The 15,496-nt window shown below is 49.2% G+C and overlaps 1 protein-coding gene across 1 annotated transcript in view; it reads right to left on the bottom strand.

Moving 5' to 3' along the window:
- The window catches only part of KIF26B (kinesin family member 26B), a 457,099-nt gene that overhangs the window by 245,807 nt on the left and 195,796 nt on the right, over nt 1–15,496 (bottom strand). Inside the window, 1 exon segment of the mRNA XM_032591791.1 lies at nt 11,732–11,898. Within this exon segment, the coding sequence (XP_032447682.1) occupies nt 11,732–11,898 (167 nt within the window).

Below are 15,496 nucleotides of genomic sequence, written 5' to 3' on the forward strand. Positions count from 1 at the left end.
GCTCCTGGGAGACCCCAGCCAGGACTCCACGACACTATGGCTAGTAACCCTCCTCCACTCCCTGTCTCAACTTTACCCTGATACCTAGAGGCCCTGGAGGGTGGGAACAAGGTGTCATTTTGAGTTTAAAATACTTGCAGGTGGCTGGGGCATGTAGCAGGACTTAAGACTTCAGTGTTTCTTCATCCCTAGGGAGCGTCGCTAAAATTCGGCACAGCCAGGCTGGGGAAACACTCTGCCCGCTCCGCGAGGGCCATCTTGCCACCTTCAATCGAGCACCAAGGAGACAGAGATGATAATAAAGGAAAATTTATTTGGGAAAAATGAACCACATTTATTTTTTGAGGCACCTAAAAGGCTAGAAATAAATTGTGAGTGATGGTCCACATTTATTCTTTTTTATTATCATTATTATTCAGAGTGGCCTGCCTCACGCTGATTATACCCTTTTCACAACAGGCCCCAAGACAATTCATCTCCCTTTGTCACGGCCAAGGCCCTTTTTCCCCTTTGCTAGAGTTTAAAAGGACAAACTATGGACTCTTAAGGCTTCGGTGTTGGAGGGTGCCAAGAAAATGACACAGGCCATTATTTCTAGACTCTTGAAATGGCATTTCCCGAATTTCAGTGTATTTCATGACAAACACACCAGGTTCCAGGAACAGCACGTCATTACGGTGTGATGCTAAAATCACTTCGGCCTAAGCTAAAGGGAAAGCCGATAATCAGAAGCAGTGTGCTGCAGGGAGGGGCTCCTGGGTGGCTCGGTCGGTTGAGGGGCTGGCTCTTGATTTCGGCTCAGGTCACGATCTCATGGTCGTGAGATCGAGCCCCACGTCGGGATCCGTGCTCAGGGTGGAGCCTGCTTAAGACGCTCTCTCTCTCTCCCCCCCTCCCTGGCCTGCGCATGCGCACGCCCTCTCTCTCTCTCTCTCTCCTCTTAAAAAAAAAAATGTGTTGCAGAATGTGTTGAAATCAATAATGATAAAAAAAAAAAAAAAAGAAATCAATAATGATAAAAAAAATTCCATTTATGTTTTAGCCATCACAATTACTTTTCCCACGAATACTAGCGCTCGGAATGATGAGAACTCTGAGGCAGCATAATAAATTACACGATTTTCAAGTACACTCCCGCGGTTGTTTTTTTTTTTTTTTTTTTAAGTTTTAGCTTCTTTAAGCATTTCAGTCATTTGAGAAGCAAGACAGGCCTGAGTTTTTCAAGCATGGTTCGTTCCCTGTTTCAACATTCACTTATTGAGCTCCTGTTGTATACAAGGCATGGGCCAAGAGCAGGGCAGCCAGGGGTGGCATGGGGATCGGACAGGCACTGTTCTCATGAGATCTACGCCTTAATAATCAGATAGAAGAAAAAGAGAAATTCATTATTTCCATTTTAGAGGCAAGAAAATAAAAATCCCACCTTCAGGGCCACCCGCCCCCGCCACCGCAATATAAAAAAGCAGAGACTTCACCGGGTCCCTTCGTGCTTCAATTCTACGTGTTTCTCACCAAATTAGTATCACGATGTCCCTAACTTCCTCCTTCCTATCCCATCAATGAGAAGCCAATTTCTTGTTCAGTGGATAGACCACGCTTGTGGACAGATTTGTGTTTTCGTCGACGAAATGATTCATCAGCATAGTGAACCCCTACCCAGTACCACATAAAATAACACGTCTTTCGTTTCTATAATGTCTTCCACATGATTTTATCCCCAAATGCTTTACATGCTTCACCAGGACAGCTATAGAATTAAAATAATAAATCAAAGCAGGGGACAAAAAGCTAAGAGGTTTAGTCAAGGGAGGAAAAGACAGGCTTGCAAGGAGACAGGAAGAAAAATGGGCGTACCTTGCCGCACTGTGCAGGTCCTGCCTTCTTCCTCTGCTTTAACTCTTTGATTGTTTGTTTGATTGTTTGTTTGTGTGTTTTGCCCCACCTGCCCGGGCCACCTGCCCCATCTCTTGCAAATCCTCCTCTGAAAAAGACTACCAGGCACTCACTCTCTCCTAAGAATCCCAATTTCCCAAGGATGCCTTCTTTGGGCTTTGTTCTGACTCCATCTCCCCAAAACGTCCTAAAGCTAAACGGGGAATTTACTCCCTGAGCACCAGGTCTGAAGTGAAAGGGAAAAGGTGTGAAATTCTCAAAGAACTTCGGTGGAGGAAAATCTGGAGACTTGCCTGCCCTCCTCCCTTTTAGTCTGAGATTCGTTTGTTCATTCGACTAATGCTGAAGACAGTAGGCAGGTGCTGTGTGGGAGGAGGGAGACAGAGAGACAGGATGCCTTTACTTTTACACAGGGAGGTGAGGGAGGGCATCTGAGCAAAGATCTGAAGGAAGGGACGGCGGAGCCGAGCAGAAATCTGGGGAAAGGGCAGAGGGAACAGAAAGAGCAGAGCTTCGCAGGAGGGAATGGTCTAGCTCTCTCTGAGAAAGTACAGGGACGTGGGTGTGCCTGGAGCGCGGTAAGCAAGAGGGAGGGGGGAGGACGGGGGAAGAGCAGATCGCAAGTCCCTGGAAAACCTTCAGCTTCGACTCTGAGTGAGGTACGAAGCGGTATTTTAGCAACTTACAAAATTAGAAAAATACAAAGCCGTCGGTCAAAATGTTTTTCTCTGTAGCTTCTGTGGCGCGTGCGCTTTGCATCGACCTTGGCCTCACTGTCCGATCCCTGCTTTCGCTTCCAGATTTAAGCCATGGGATAACAAGAGGGCCAACTCATGGGGGGCTCTTGAAGTTCAAATTTGCGTCAAGTACTCAGAATTGTGTGCGGCATAGATGAAACCCTCGATAAATGTCGCCTGGTTACATTTAAATGAGGAAGCACTGAGCACTACCACTCCGGCCTGGTGACCTGCTGGGACCTCTGCGGCAATCATAAAGGTCAGGCGTCACACCTCAGAGACAAACACTGCCCACACGGGGCTCAGGAGCATAGTTCACCGCAGAGGAACCAGGCACCGTCGGCGACTGGCAACACGAGTGAGCCACAAGGCGAGGTTGTCTTGGGAAGCTGCATCGGGTGGGGCTCAGTTGGTTGACTACACATTTCTAACTCGCCTGAAGGGGGTTTATCTTTTGGAAATGCTGAATACAATGGAAGCAAAAGGGGAAACAGTCTCTTTCTTTGTTGACTGCCCCACGGTCCACACTGGGGCTGGAAGAGGGAGGATGCGATGGCCCGGAGTCCATTCAGAAAGAGTGGAGGATGGACAGAGACCGGACATGACTTCATTAGTGTATGCTTTTAAAATCCACTTCCTCCTGGGGCGCCTGGGTGGCGCAGTCGGTTAAGCGTCCGACTTCAGCCAGGTCACGATCTCGCGGTCCGTGAGTTCGAGCCCCGCGTCGGGCTCTGGGCTGATGGCTCAGAGCCTGGAGCCTGTTTCCGATTCTGTGTCTCCCTCTCTCTCTGCCCCTCCCCCATTCATGCTCTGTCTCTCTCTGTCCCAAAAATAAATAAACGTTGAAAAAAAAAATTAAAAAAAAAAAAATAAAATCCACTTCCTGGGGCGCCCGGGTGGCTCAGTTGGTTAAGCATCCAACCTCAACTCAGGTCGTGATCTCACGGTCTCTGGGTTTGAGTCCTACATCGCGCTCTGCACTGGCAGCTCAGAGCCTGGAGCCTGCTTCGGATTCCTTGTCTCCCTCTCTCTCTCTGCCCCTTTACTACTTGTGCGTTCTCTCTCTCTCTCTCTCTCTCTCTCTCTCTCTTTCCCTCTCAAAAATAAATAAATAAACATAAAAGAAAAGAAAAGAAAGGAACTATTTCCTGGTCACTAGCCCAGCGGAAAAAGTGCCACGTAAGCACCCTGTAACGGTGGGCGTGACAAAAGTCGTCCACTCCATAGGGAATGTTGAGAATTCGCTGGGTTTCCCAGGGAGGGTAGAATATTCCATCCCTTTCCGTTGCTGCCATCTTAATGTCGTCTGCAGGATCTAGACGACGTTTACAAAGTGCTCTCGCGTTTCCACGTGATCCTCAAAACCACCCTGTGGAACAGACGCGACGACCGCCATGTACCCGTGACCACCGCCAGGTAACCGAGGGAGCGTGCTTCCAGATGTCAAGTCACTCGCCTCAAGTCAGAACGTCCGTGGCTGGCTGTGGATTCCACCTCGGACTACTTCATCTTTCTCTTGATCCGATACCCTTCTTCTCCGCCCCCACCCCGACACTGGTGAAAAGAAGATACTCAAAAGGTGCAGTGAGAACCAGAATGTCCAACCGTGAGAATACCTGAGCTTCCTCGGGCTCACTGCGCCTGCTTTGCCTTCGAACAGCCACACCGAGGCATGAATCGGGTTTTCAACCAAGGCAGAGCTGCGCAAATGATTTCCAGATGTTGCGAGCCGACTGCCAACACACCAACAGGCCAGCATTCAGACAAAGGGCTCGTTTAATCAGAAACTGCCCTGTTCTACACGATCCCTGCAGCAGGAGGTGGGAAAGGGCTGCAAACACTGGCCATTTTCTAAAGTGCCGATCACCACCTCCGAAAACGCGCAGATCGCCGGCCCTGAGTGGTGCGGGCCAAGCCATGAATGCCGTTTCTGTTACGGTCCACACACCCCCAACACAGAGCGGTTCTGGAGGCTGTTGGGGTTGGTCCTGGATGTTAGGGTTATCCATTTCAAGCGTTTCAAGATTTTTTTTTTTTCTTTGAACACAAAGGAGAATAGTGTAGACTTTGAATTACGGCCACTTTTTCTTCAGTGCTTTCACTGTCTCTCGTAAGCAATCGAGGATTTACTTTTTCATGCAGCAAACACCTGAGACTGTTTCCTTGAGCCCCTGACATCTGATGGCACTCAATATACATTTGGCTCCTCTTAATGTGTCCCTTTCATACTGCAACAGATGCGTGTTCAAGCGGAACTATGTTCGCTACGGGTAGGATTCCTACAAACTCGTTTCATCCATATACATGAGCAAGAGTCCCCTCTTTTCCGAGAAGGCCACGGAGGTTTTCTAAGAAAAGCGAGCTTGACCTGCCCAGAGTAAATAAACAAGAAACCCAGAGGGTAGGGGCTTGGCCTCCAATTCAGGCCTTCAAAACTGCTGTCCTAAGCTGTGCCAACAAGCCCACACTGTACCTCTGTGTAGCAGATGGACAGAGAGGCCCTCAAGGATTGAGGGAGGACCTCAGCTCGACCAGCGTGGTGGTGGCTGCATTTAAGCCTCACCCTCCCCTCTAATTGCTGCTGTTGTCCCAGGAGCAAACAGCATGATTTTGCATGCCGACTCCAACCACAAATGTGCCACAGGAAGTCAGTGGAAGCCTCACTTCCGGGGGGAGGGGCATGGAACAGGCCAACGGGGAGCTGGAGCGGGCCAGGGAAGGGTCTAACTGGGGGAGAGCGGGGAAGGAATCGACACCAGGTCAGAATGAGATTCCGGCAAGGGGGTAAGTGTAGGTACCATACCATACGCTTCAGTGAAAACAAGAGACGGCGAAAGCATAATACAGCAAAGTTCCGCGACATGAGCCCCTAGAAGCTCTCCGTCTTCCCTAGAGACGTCATTCCATTAGAACAGACACTAACATGGGAATTTACTCCAACCCCACAGTGAATCGTTAAGAAAGAGCCGGATCTTGAGCGCGCAGCTCCATTTTCTGCCTCCTACATCACCTGAGACCGACCGGGCTGTGTTTGGCATAGTTTTTCTCTGGTGCTAATCGCTCAAGTGCTCATCAGAGGAAGATGTGAGCATCCCTCAGGGGGCACAGTACCTGATGGAAGAACACGAGGACCACACGTAGTCCCGTGCTCCATCTCGTCCTTCTCTGACTTCACAAACTCTCAGCATAAAACCAAGCACTACTGTTCTGTGTTCACACGGCCTGGGACTAAAGAAAGGCTTCGCTGTACGACATTATATATGAAAAGTGCGTGCTGTAGCAGAGCAACAAGGCACTGTTTGCCTCGGCTGCTGGCAAGAATGTGCAGAGGGCTTTTAGGCAGGACCTTCCCATAACAGAAATAGCTGTGCATACAGAGCACGTGTCCACACAGCACTAAGAGGAGGTGTCCCGAGGAGGGTGATGAATGGATCAACCTGGTCCTGAAGCCGGGGCCTCGGAGCCAGGAGACAGCTCTTGCAGCTTGACTTAGCCCCTGACCCTAGGACCCAAGCTGGTCTTGGTTTTAATGCCTGGAAAACCAGACAGATCAGTCACGAACAGTCGGTGCCGTGCGCAAGGGGCTTGGAGAAAGCAGTTAGGTAATAGGAGGAGCCGTCCATATGCAAAGATGAAAGAAATCGCATGACAGGTCGAGCTGGACAGAAATATAATAACATCCCTGACGAACGAATGATGGAAGGAAACGGGGAACAAGGCAAGAGAGGAAGAGAAAGCAGAGCGAGTGGATCCCACAAAATGTATTTGAGGGCACCCCGATATTGCAGAGAACACCAAAATGTCCCCAGAATATTCCAAACCCAGGACAGACGCACTTTTAATCAACAGTAGAAAACTGCTTCAAGGTCAGAGTCTTCAAGAAGAGAATCAATGAGTTCAAAATTACCCCATTACTGGAAAATCAGAGGCAGAGAGGGGGAGGGAGAAGCATTAATGAATGGGATGGACCCAAGAGTGAGCAAATGGATGCACCCTAAAGGGTTTGGAGACGCTGAGTCACCAGAGGGAATCAAACCTGCGCCAACAGATTTGGAGACATTCACATTTCCGCTACGAAAATAGGGAAAATTAAAAAAAAAAAACATTGATAATCAAAGATGGCCTCTATATAATCATACTAAGAAGTCTGATTTGACTGTAATAAGAAGTCATGGTCTTCCAAAGGTTGTGAACTCAATACGAGAGCTGTAAACAAAAGAGGCAGTAGTAAGACATGACACTCAAGACACATGCCCACCAAGCGCCCAGATATGGCGGCACCAGTTCTGCGGGACTGGAACCTGCCTTTGCAAAGCTCACGTGACAGCTGGTAGTTTTCACCGTTTTCAAACACTTGCTCTGAACGGAGAGGAGACTCCTCCAGATGCTCATTTCCTTCACGGATAAAAACAACAACACGATTTTAAATGGTCACTCAAGGTTATTTGGGAAAGAACATCAACGTGAAGACTTGAGGTCAGCTGAAAGATTCGTCTGATTTACCAGGATCCAAGGCAATCGGACGCATAATCCAGAATTTGGTCGCTGCTCTTCAAATAAAAACAGAGATTCCTTGGGCTCAGCCTGCAATGCTGGGGATCCACCCAGGAGGTCTTCCTGGGTTTCACGTTCCGTACATAATTAAGTAAATCTTCACCCAAAGTGAACAGCCAACAAATGCAAAAAACGTAATCACACCCTACTCTGCCATTTCCCAGCACTGTGGGAGCAGGAAGATTCCCTCGTTTGTGAAGTTCAAAGTCAACACACAACAGCCACCCAACTTGATGAGAATTGTGCCCGTCTTTCTTTGGTTACTACGACTATTTATGTTTTTAGTATGAGGTTACTATTTTTCCCCCCAAAAAAATGTTTTTCAAAAACCAGGGCACAGAAATTCTAAAGCACAGACAGTCTACCACGATGCTGCTATTTCGAGAAATAAAGAAATTCTGGGAAGATAAGGATGAAAGGACAAAACGCTCCGGGCATCATCATTTTCTAAAGCAGGCGCCTCTCAAACTATCTGTGGTGAGGAATCACTTTTTCTTTGATTTTTAAAATTTTTTTTAATGTTTACTTATTTTTGAGAGAGAGAGAAAACATGAGCAGGGAGGGGCACAGAGAGAGGGAGACACAGAATCCGAAGCAGGCTCCAGGCTCTGAGCTGTCAGCACAGAGCCCGGCGCGGGGCTCGAACTCACAAACCACGACGAGATCATGACCTGAGCTGAAGTCAGACGCTTAACCGACGGAGCCCCCCCAGGCGCCCCTCTTTAATTTTCATTACATTCAAAATACAAGCTCCACTTCGTTATTCCCAGATCCTAATGGACATAAAATTACTCTTGTGAACCGGCTGACAGAAGTTTCTAAATGCTTCCTCTCAACCTCTACGCCCGTCACAGACCGGGAACGGCCCCGCAGACCGCACGCCTGGAGTTGCTCCGGCCAAAGGTATCCTTGCTTATTCAGAACTGGAATTCTTATCTTATAGACGTTGTATCAGAAATGCAGTAAAGTTCACCCGACCTTTCCGCAGAGCTCTAGAAAGTAAATGTTGACAGAGAAAGGCTGAGATCACAAAGAAAAGTCGGTGTCTACAACCCTCAACCAAAGAATTCACCCCTACCGGAGGCCACCTGTACTGTCGCCTTACCCAGCTTTACTTTATCTGAGGCAGAAAAGCACTGAACTCGGTCGGCTGTCTGACGACATAAGCGGGGGTGGTTCGATGCAGACCCTCGGGGGATCCGCAGAGGCGAGGTACGTGCCCGGTTCTGTCCCTTCCTATTCTGGGCCTTGAGAAAGTCACTCGATCTTCTGCTTTGAGGTTCCCATCAGTGACAGGGAGGCAGCATATGAACCGCCTCCCTCTTTGGGATGTGTGAACTCCCAGCTGTCGTGGAGGAGACCGACAGGGCAAACAGGGAAAGGGCGTGAGGGGAACACGTGCATGTGCGTGTGTGTGCACATGTGCACGTGTGTGTGTGAAACACTAGTCTCTTTCACGTTACATCCCCCCCCCCACCATACATTGTAAACCCTTTAAACGCAAACCGTGTACTTTGAATGCCTTAAACCATTAAGCTCCTAGTGCTATCAGCCTTCACCACAAAGAAAGTAATAATGAGGATTTAGGCAGCCCTATGGATCCTTTCCAGCTCTTTGAAAGCTCCCACCACAAGCTCTTGCAATCTGAACTCAGTCCAGTGTTTGTTTATCGCTAACATCACCCGGGGCTCCCGCCACCACCATCGACAGGCCCCTCCAGTCTGGGTTCACCCCCGTGTTTCCATTCGGACCCTGGGCCATCCCAGCCTGTCTCGTGTCCACACGCTTTCCCTGCTCCAAAGCACTGCTGGGTTCCTTGCTGCGGGAGACACTCGTTCGCCCTAAACACTGGCCATCAGGGGGCCTAACCTCCCATCTCTTCCTGCTTCTGGTGTTTTCTGCGAGTGACCTGTAAAGGTCTCTGGGTGGAGCCTGAGCTGAGGCTTCTCACATTCAGAGTATTTCAGGTCAGGAAGGTGCACAGGAGGTCAACCCACATCTGAGCAGTGAATGTTCTCCTCAGCATCAAAGCCAGTCACCCAAGGTAAGTTTGATTTCCCTCAGTGACGGGGATCTCAATCTGTCCCAGGGCAGTTCGAATGGTGTGCCAATTGTCTTTCATTCTGACCTGGGAGAGCCGAGCCGGAGGGTGTCGGAGCTGAGCTCCAGCGTCAGGTTTTATTCAGCCTTTGCCCACACGCTTGGGTGTTTTATAGAACCCACCAAATCCTTCTCTCACACGACGGCCCAAGAGACAGCCGAGGGCCGTCTTCTCCAGACTAGCCCTGCCGTGACATGGCTTCCCTAGTTCCTCAGTACTCTCGTCACCCGCCTCTGGACATGCTCTCCTAACCCGCCTAGGTCCTGGGATCCTCTGCGCTTGGAGCATGTCCGCGCATTCCGTTCCATCCCTTTCTTCCCTTCCTGAATGGCAGAGACACGGCCCCCCAGTTAGTTGGCTCAATGATCCCAGACGACATAGAAAGGCACGTACAGATGGAACTAACACAATAGCGCCCGTGGTCAGGCGGCCAGCACGTGCACGCAGTAGACCACCTTGTCCGCGGTTTTGCTCGCCACGGTTTCAGGTATCCGTGGTTGACCTCAAGCAGGAAGCAGACGATCCTCGTTCAGACACAGCGTCAGAGGTCAACAGCAGCCTAACGCCACGTCGCAACTCCGCGTCCTCGCCTCACGTCGCCTCACCACGGAGAGGGCATTTTAACCATGTGACATCACGAAAGAAGGGTGCGTGCAGGACAGGAAGATATTTTGAGACAGAGACCACATTCACCTAACTTTTCTACAGTACGTGGTGGTAACTGTTCTATTTTATTGCTAGTTATCGCAGCTAACCTCTTGCTGTGCCTCATTTATTAACTGAACTTCCTCACGGGCAGGTCCGTATGGGAGAAAACAGTGCACACGTAGGGTTCAGTACTATCCACAGCTGCAGGCATGCACTGGGGGCCTTGGAGTGTACCCCCCGTGGCTAAGAGGAGACTATTGTATTTCCTGTTACTTCCCATACACTCAGGTCGGCCCCACTGTGCACAGGACAATAAACACAGCACCGACCTACAATGAGAATCTCAGGACCGGTGTTCTGACAAGCCTATGCGCTGCCTTTATTGTAGTTTTAAAAAAAATTGTTCATGTTTATTTCGTTTTGAGAAAGGGACAGACAGAGCGTGAGCAGGGGAGAGGCAGACATAAAACCTGAAGCAGGCTCCGAGCTGTCAGCACAGAGCCCGACGCGGGGCTCGAACTCACGAACCGCGAGATCGTGACCTGAGCCGAAGTCAGACGCTCAACCGACGGAGCCACCCAGGAGCCCCTGTAGTTGTTTTTAACACAGGACACCAGCCTCTGTTCCTCCTCTGATTGCTCCTGTCCTAATCACAGTCCCTTCCTCATGTTGGTGCTTTGGACATTACCATGCACAAGGATGGCAAGGAGAACCACACGGTACTCCTTCTTCCCGACATACTAGCTGAATCCACATTGAATCACCATTTATACAGCACTTCATAATTTACAATGATTGATCTGAGCCTCCAGGGAAATCTTGAGGTGCTATCCTCGTTTCATAGAGGAGGAAACTGAGGCAGACCCGTAACTCGAACCGCAGGCGTCTTCTGATTTCCGATCCGCGGTCATGTGTCCTACCTCCTGCTCGCCCAGGAGCTCGCGAATCTTAGAAGTTTTCTAAAGTGAAGTTCCAAGGATCGAATAATGAATCACAGAGGAAACCAAAAAAAAAAATAAAAATAAAAATAAATAAATAAAGCAGAGGAATCTGGTTTCCATTTCTGGCTTTGCTATAAATTAACTCATACTTTGACTTTCTTGGTCCTCAGTTTCCTCCTTCATAAAACAAGGGGACTGAATTAGACGATCCCAAAAGTGCCTTCTGCTCAGCTGTCTTTTGTCTCCTGCCCTGTCTCTGCTCCACTGCTAAAATTAGGCAGAAAACATTGTTGAAATGCCTTTCGGTTTTTGTTTCTCATGTCTCTAAAGTCTCTAAGATTAGCCGGATAGTATATGGTAACTATCCACATACAAAAAAAAACAAAAAACAAAAAACCTACTATCTCTTTAAACGTTAATTTTGAAGCAGTTTGTTTTCTGTGACGAGGATGTAAATCTGGAAACACCAACCACAGGACTGTGCCCACAAAAGTCCTCGTCCCAGGAGGACAGCCTTAGAGCCACGTATTCTTATGGCGGTGGCTCTCGACCCAGGGCACACATGGTAAGGTCTGGAGACCTTTCTGGTTGTCACAACTGGGGAAGATGCTTTAGGAATCTCGTGAGCAGGGGCCAAGGACGCTGCTAAGAACCCTGTGACGCAGAGGACGGTCCCCCACCACAGAGCTGTCTGGCCCAACCCGTCAGCAGTCTGAGGTTGAGAAGCCCTGGCGGAAAGAGTCAAGTCCAAGAGCGGCCCCAGACTCTTCCTGGTGCTTTAGCTAATGCGGCGCACGCGAGAGGCTAACCAGGCGGGCTCGTCCGAAAGAACCGAGGCTCTGGGACGCCCCTCTTACCTGGCGAAGAAGGAAGCGGCCACCGAGGTGCCTGTGGAGGTCTCGCTGGCCACGCAGGAGCCCTGTGAGGCCGGGACGCCGCAGGCCGAAGGCTTGTCTGCATTGTAGCGATTCAGCGCCGCCTCGGTCAGGCCCTCCCGGCCCGTCTCCGTCATCAGCTGGGAGATCTGACAAGGAAAACAGACACTGAGCTCAATACCTGTGGCTCACTGCACTTCCCCAGCACCGCTGACGGCATCCCTCTCTGCTGGGGCAAGCGGGCCCCAGGGCAGGTGGGGAGGGGGCACTGTGGGGGCTCAGGGCCTCTCAGAGGCTATTTTCTAGCATTTTAGCCCCGGGGCACCTCCTCATTTTCATTAAAAATAATGGAATAAAATCACCCCCCTGACACTGTTGAGTTTTGATTATGCCTGTGTTTCCTGTCCATTTGGAGAGGAAAGCCTGAGCCATTACCACGGTTTGCGGCCCAAGACCAGAGCAGAAACATCAACTGCTGGCCCAGACGCCGACAGACGGGTGGGGCAAAGACATCATTAAAGGAGAGGTGAGCCTGCTAACCAAGTGAGGGGTTAATTAAAACACTTGTTGTGGTTTCGGGGAGCAGTCAGCAAACAGCACCAAGAGAAGCTCAGAGAAACGGATACAGCCCCCGTGGATTACCAAGTGGTCCCTTTTTGGAGGATTTCAACCATTTCAACAGACTTGATTTTCCTACTCATTCATTAAGATAAATGGCTTCCATTTTATTTGCAATGGTCCGCTGGATGGGGCTGGGTCTGTTTTACCAAAACCCACAGGATACGCTAGGAAGAACCATACTTGTGGGCAAAATGAGAATCTTATGTAGAAATATACTTTCAAGGAGTGCTAATTCCACGACAAATGTAATAATTATGTGGGCAAAGCCTAAGCATGCTATTTGGAAAGCCTGTTACTTTAAAACTTCAGCCCATGCACAAAAGGGAAAAAAAATGTTAGTTTTACAAAAGAAAGAAAGAGAAAAAAGAAAGGAAAAGAAAGGAAAGAAAGAGAAAAAGAAAGAAAAAGAAAGGAAGGAAAAAAAGACAAAGGAAGTGCAAGAGAAAAGAAAGAAGTAAAAGACAGAAAGAAAAAAAGAAAAGGACGAAACGGAGGAACAAAAAAACCAAAAGAAAGACACGACGAAAGAAAAAACGAACAGCCACCACACATACCGGAACGTCCCTGCAAGGGGATACGACCGCACCACACACCGCCCGGCCCGCCCGACCCTGCTCACCTAACGACCGACCGCCCTCATCCTCCGACACACTCCCACCCGGCCTGTAAAGAGACAGGAAACGAAGACAAAACGAGAAAGAAGAGAGAAAGAAAGAAAGAAACTTTAGTTTAAAAAAGAGTCTGCAGCCAGTTCAAGCCTCTTAAATGCTGAGTGGAAAATCCTTCTAATTGCCTAGAAAATACAAGTACAATAAAGCAAAAATCAGGAACAGTTTCCACTTTGTAACTGAGCAGGCCAGGAGGCCAGTGAAAGCGTCCCATTTGTTAACCTTTGAACATAAAAACATTTGTACTTTTCATGATTAGCAGAACAGCCATTACTCTGAGGTCCATTCACTTGAAACTTTGCTTAAATTCATGCTCTTACTTGGAAAGCTTTGGCATTTGCAGCTGAAATTTTGCCAACACATACTTTCTTACTCTCATTCATTCAACGGGCTGTTAGGAAACCTGACCCACGTAAGAGGGCCCAGGAAGGAGGCGGCAAAAGTAGCCCATGGCCTGGAGAACATTCCGTGCACTCAGCAAGGGCTGCTGCCCATGCTGGGGGCCTGTCACCTGTCCTTGGGCTTCTGCTCCTGTCCGCGGGGCGAGGGCTCCGCTCGACCAGCTGCCGCCACTAAATAGCACTTATGAAGCTCCCGTGGTCCAGGGCGCCGTCCCCAACCACGTCCAAAACTATGCCCAGAACCCACAGCACCATCTCGCTTCATGAGGTAGCTACAATCTACCATACACACGCTGGTTCGGCGCACATCTGAAGGCAGTCAGGATAGCAGTGAGTGAACGCACCGCCAAATGTGTTACCACGTTCGTCCGTGGGCTCACGAACGCGGCTGTCACCTGATCTCTGCCTGCGGTGTTTCCTTTTCATTTCTGAAACTCTTCTGCCTCCCTGTGTAAGAAAGGCCCTTGCAGGTGCCCTACAAACCCACAGAGAAGCCACCAGGATGTGGGCGGCGAATGGCGAGAGGCCTGACACAGAGGCACAGGCTTCTAGGTGCTTCCGGGTCCCCGAGTCTGGCCCGGGATGAACGCAAGCATCCTGTGGGCTCGCGGCTTTCAGGAATGTCACTAAACAGATGAACTTCAATGCACCGTCCTCCTTAAAAGACAGCTAGCTGCTGGCCATCTTTGCCGGGCAAGATTGGATCTCTCTTTTCAAAAAAAAAAAAAAGTAGGGATTCGTGGACATGGGACACTCCATTCCCAAACCTGTAAGTAGAATTATTCAATAATCGATTGTTCTTAGAAATCAGAAACACAGAATGACTTAGAGCTAGAAGGGACTGCCAAGATCCTCCCCTTCAAAACCCCTTTTCTTACGTAAGGAAAACAGGAGCACAGAAGTGATTCGCCCAAGACAATGTGAAACTGAGCACAGGACCCTGACGCTCAGGCCAGTCCTAGCCCCTCTTTCGCTCCTATACTCTCTCTCTTCCTCCCTCCCTTCCTCCTAATTAAAAATATTTTTAAACAGATACAAAAAACATCAAATAATAATAAAACACATACAGGTAGATCCAGTAACATGATCAACGAATGTTAGCATTTTACTTATCTCAGAAAATATTTTTTTAAGTGTCTATTTATTTTGAGAGAGAGGGTGAGCACAAGCAGGGAAGGGGCAGAGAGAGAAGGAGAGGGAGAATCTCAAGCAGGCTCAGCACTGTCAGCGCAGAGCCCGACTCGGGGTTCGAATTCACGAACCGTGAGATCATGTCCCGAGCTGAAATTCAGTTGGATGCTTAACTGGGTCACCCAGTCGCCCCAGAAAAAAAAAATTTTTTTTTGAAGAAACCAAACGCTATATAAACTTGAAATTGTCCAGGTCCCTGGTCACACCGCCCTTCCTCCCAGCACCCCGATTTCAGACATAGTGTGAGGATCTGGGTGGGGGGCAGTCCATGCCTTCCATTGCATCCCCTTCCCCCTCTAAGAGCTTGGCTGAGCTCGCTTTGTGCTTTCTCTCGAGCATTCTCCGGTTTTTGTTCTGCTTGTTCACAATGGGAAGAAGGGTCCCCCCCAAATGCCTGCTCCTTTAGGCTCTGGCCACCAGTAAATTCACGTTTTCATTGGTGTTTATGCCCAATAGCCTCTCCAGGGATTGTAAGCTTTCAGAAATAATATACAAATAGCTACAGTCGTTCCAACTTATCTCCCCTCACTCTCTGCCAGACAGGGTTCTGGACTTCCTTAAGCTCCTCAAACATACCCACTGCTCCTCTTGCCACAATGTCTTCGCACATGCCTTCGCGCTTGATCTGGAATGTTTCTACGTGTTGTTCACATCCAAGCTCAAGAACTACTTCCTCAGAGAAGCGTTCTTCCAGACTCCTTCCAGCCTCTGGTGGATGCTGTTACAGAAGGGTGGTCTCTTCCTTCAGTGTCTTTACCTGGGTTCCGATGATGCATTTAACCAAAGATCACGGTTTCTCAAAACCCTAGGACGGTGGGACTGGGGCTGGTGTGCCCACCACTGTGTCCATGAAAATCAACCCAGTG

Source organism: Lynx canadensis, chromosome F1 (assembly GCF_007474595.2).
Source record: "Lynx canadensis isolate LIC74 chromosome F1, mLynCan4.pri.v2, whole genome shotgun sequence".
In the NCBI taxonomy this organism is placed as follows: domain Eukaryota; kingdom Metazoa; phylum Chordata; class Mammalia; order Carnivora; family Felidae; genus Lynx; species Lynx canadensis.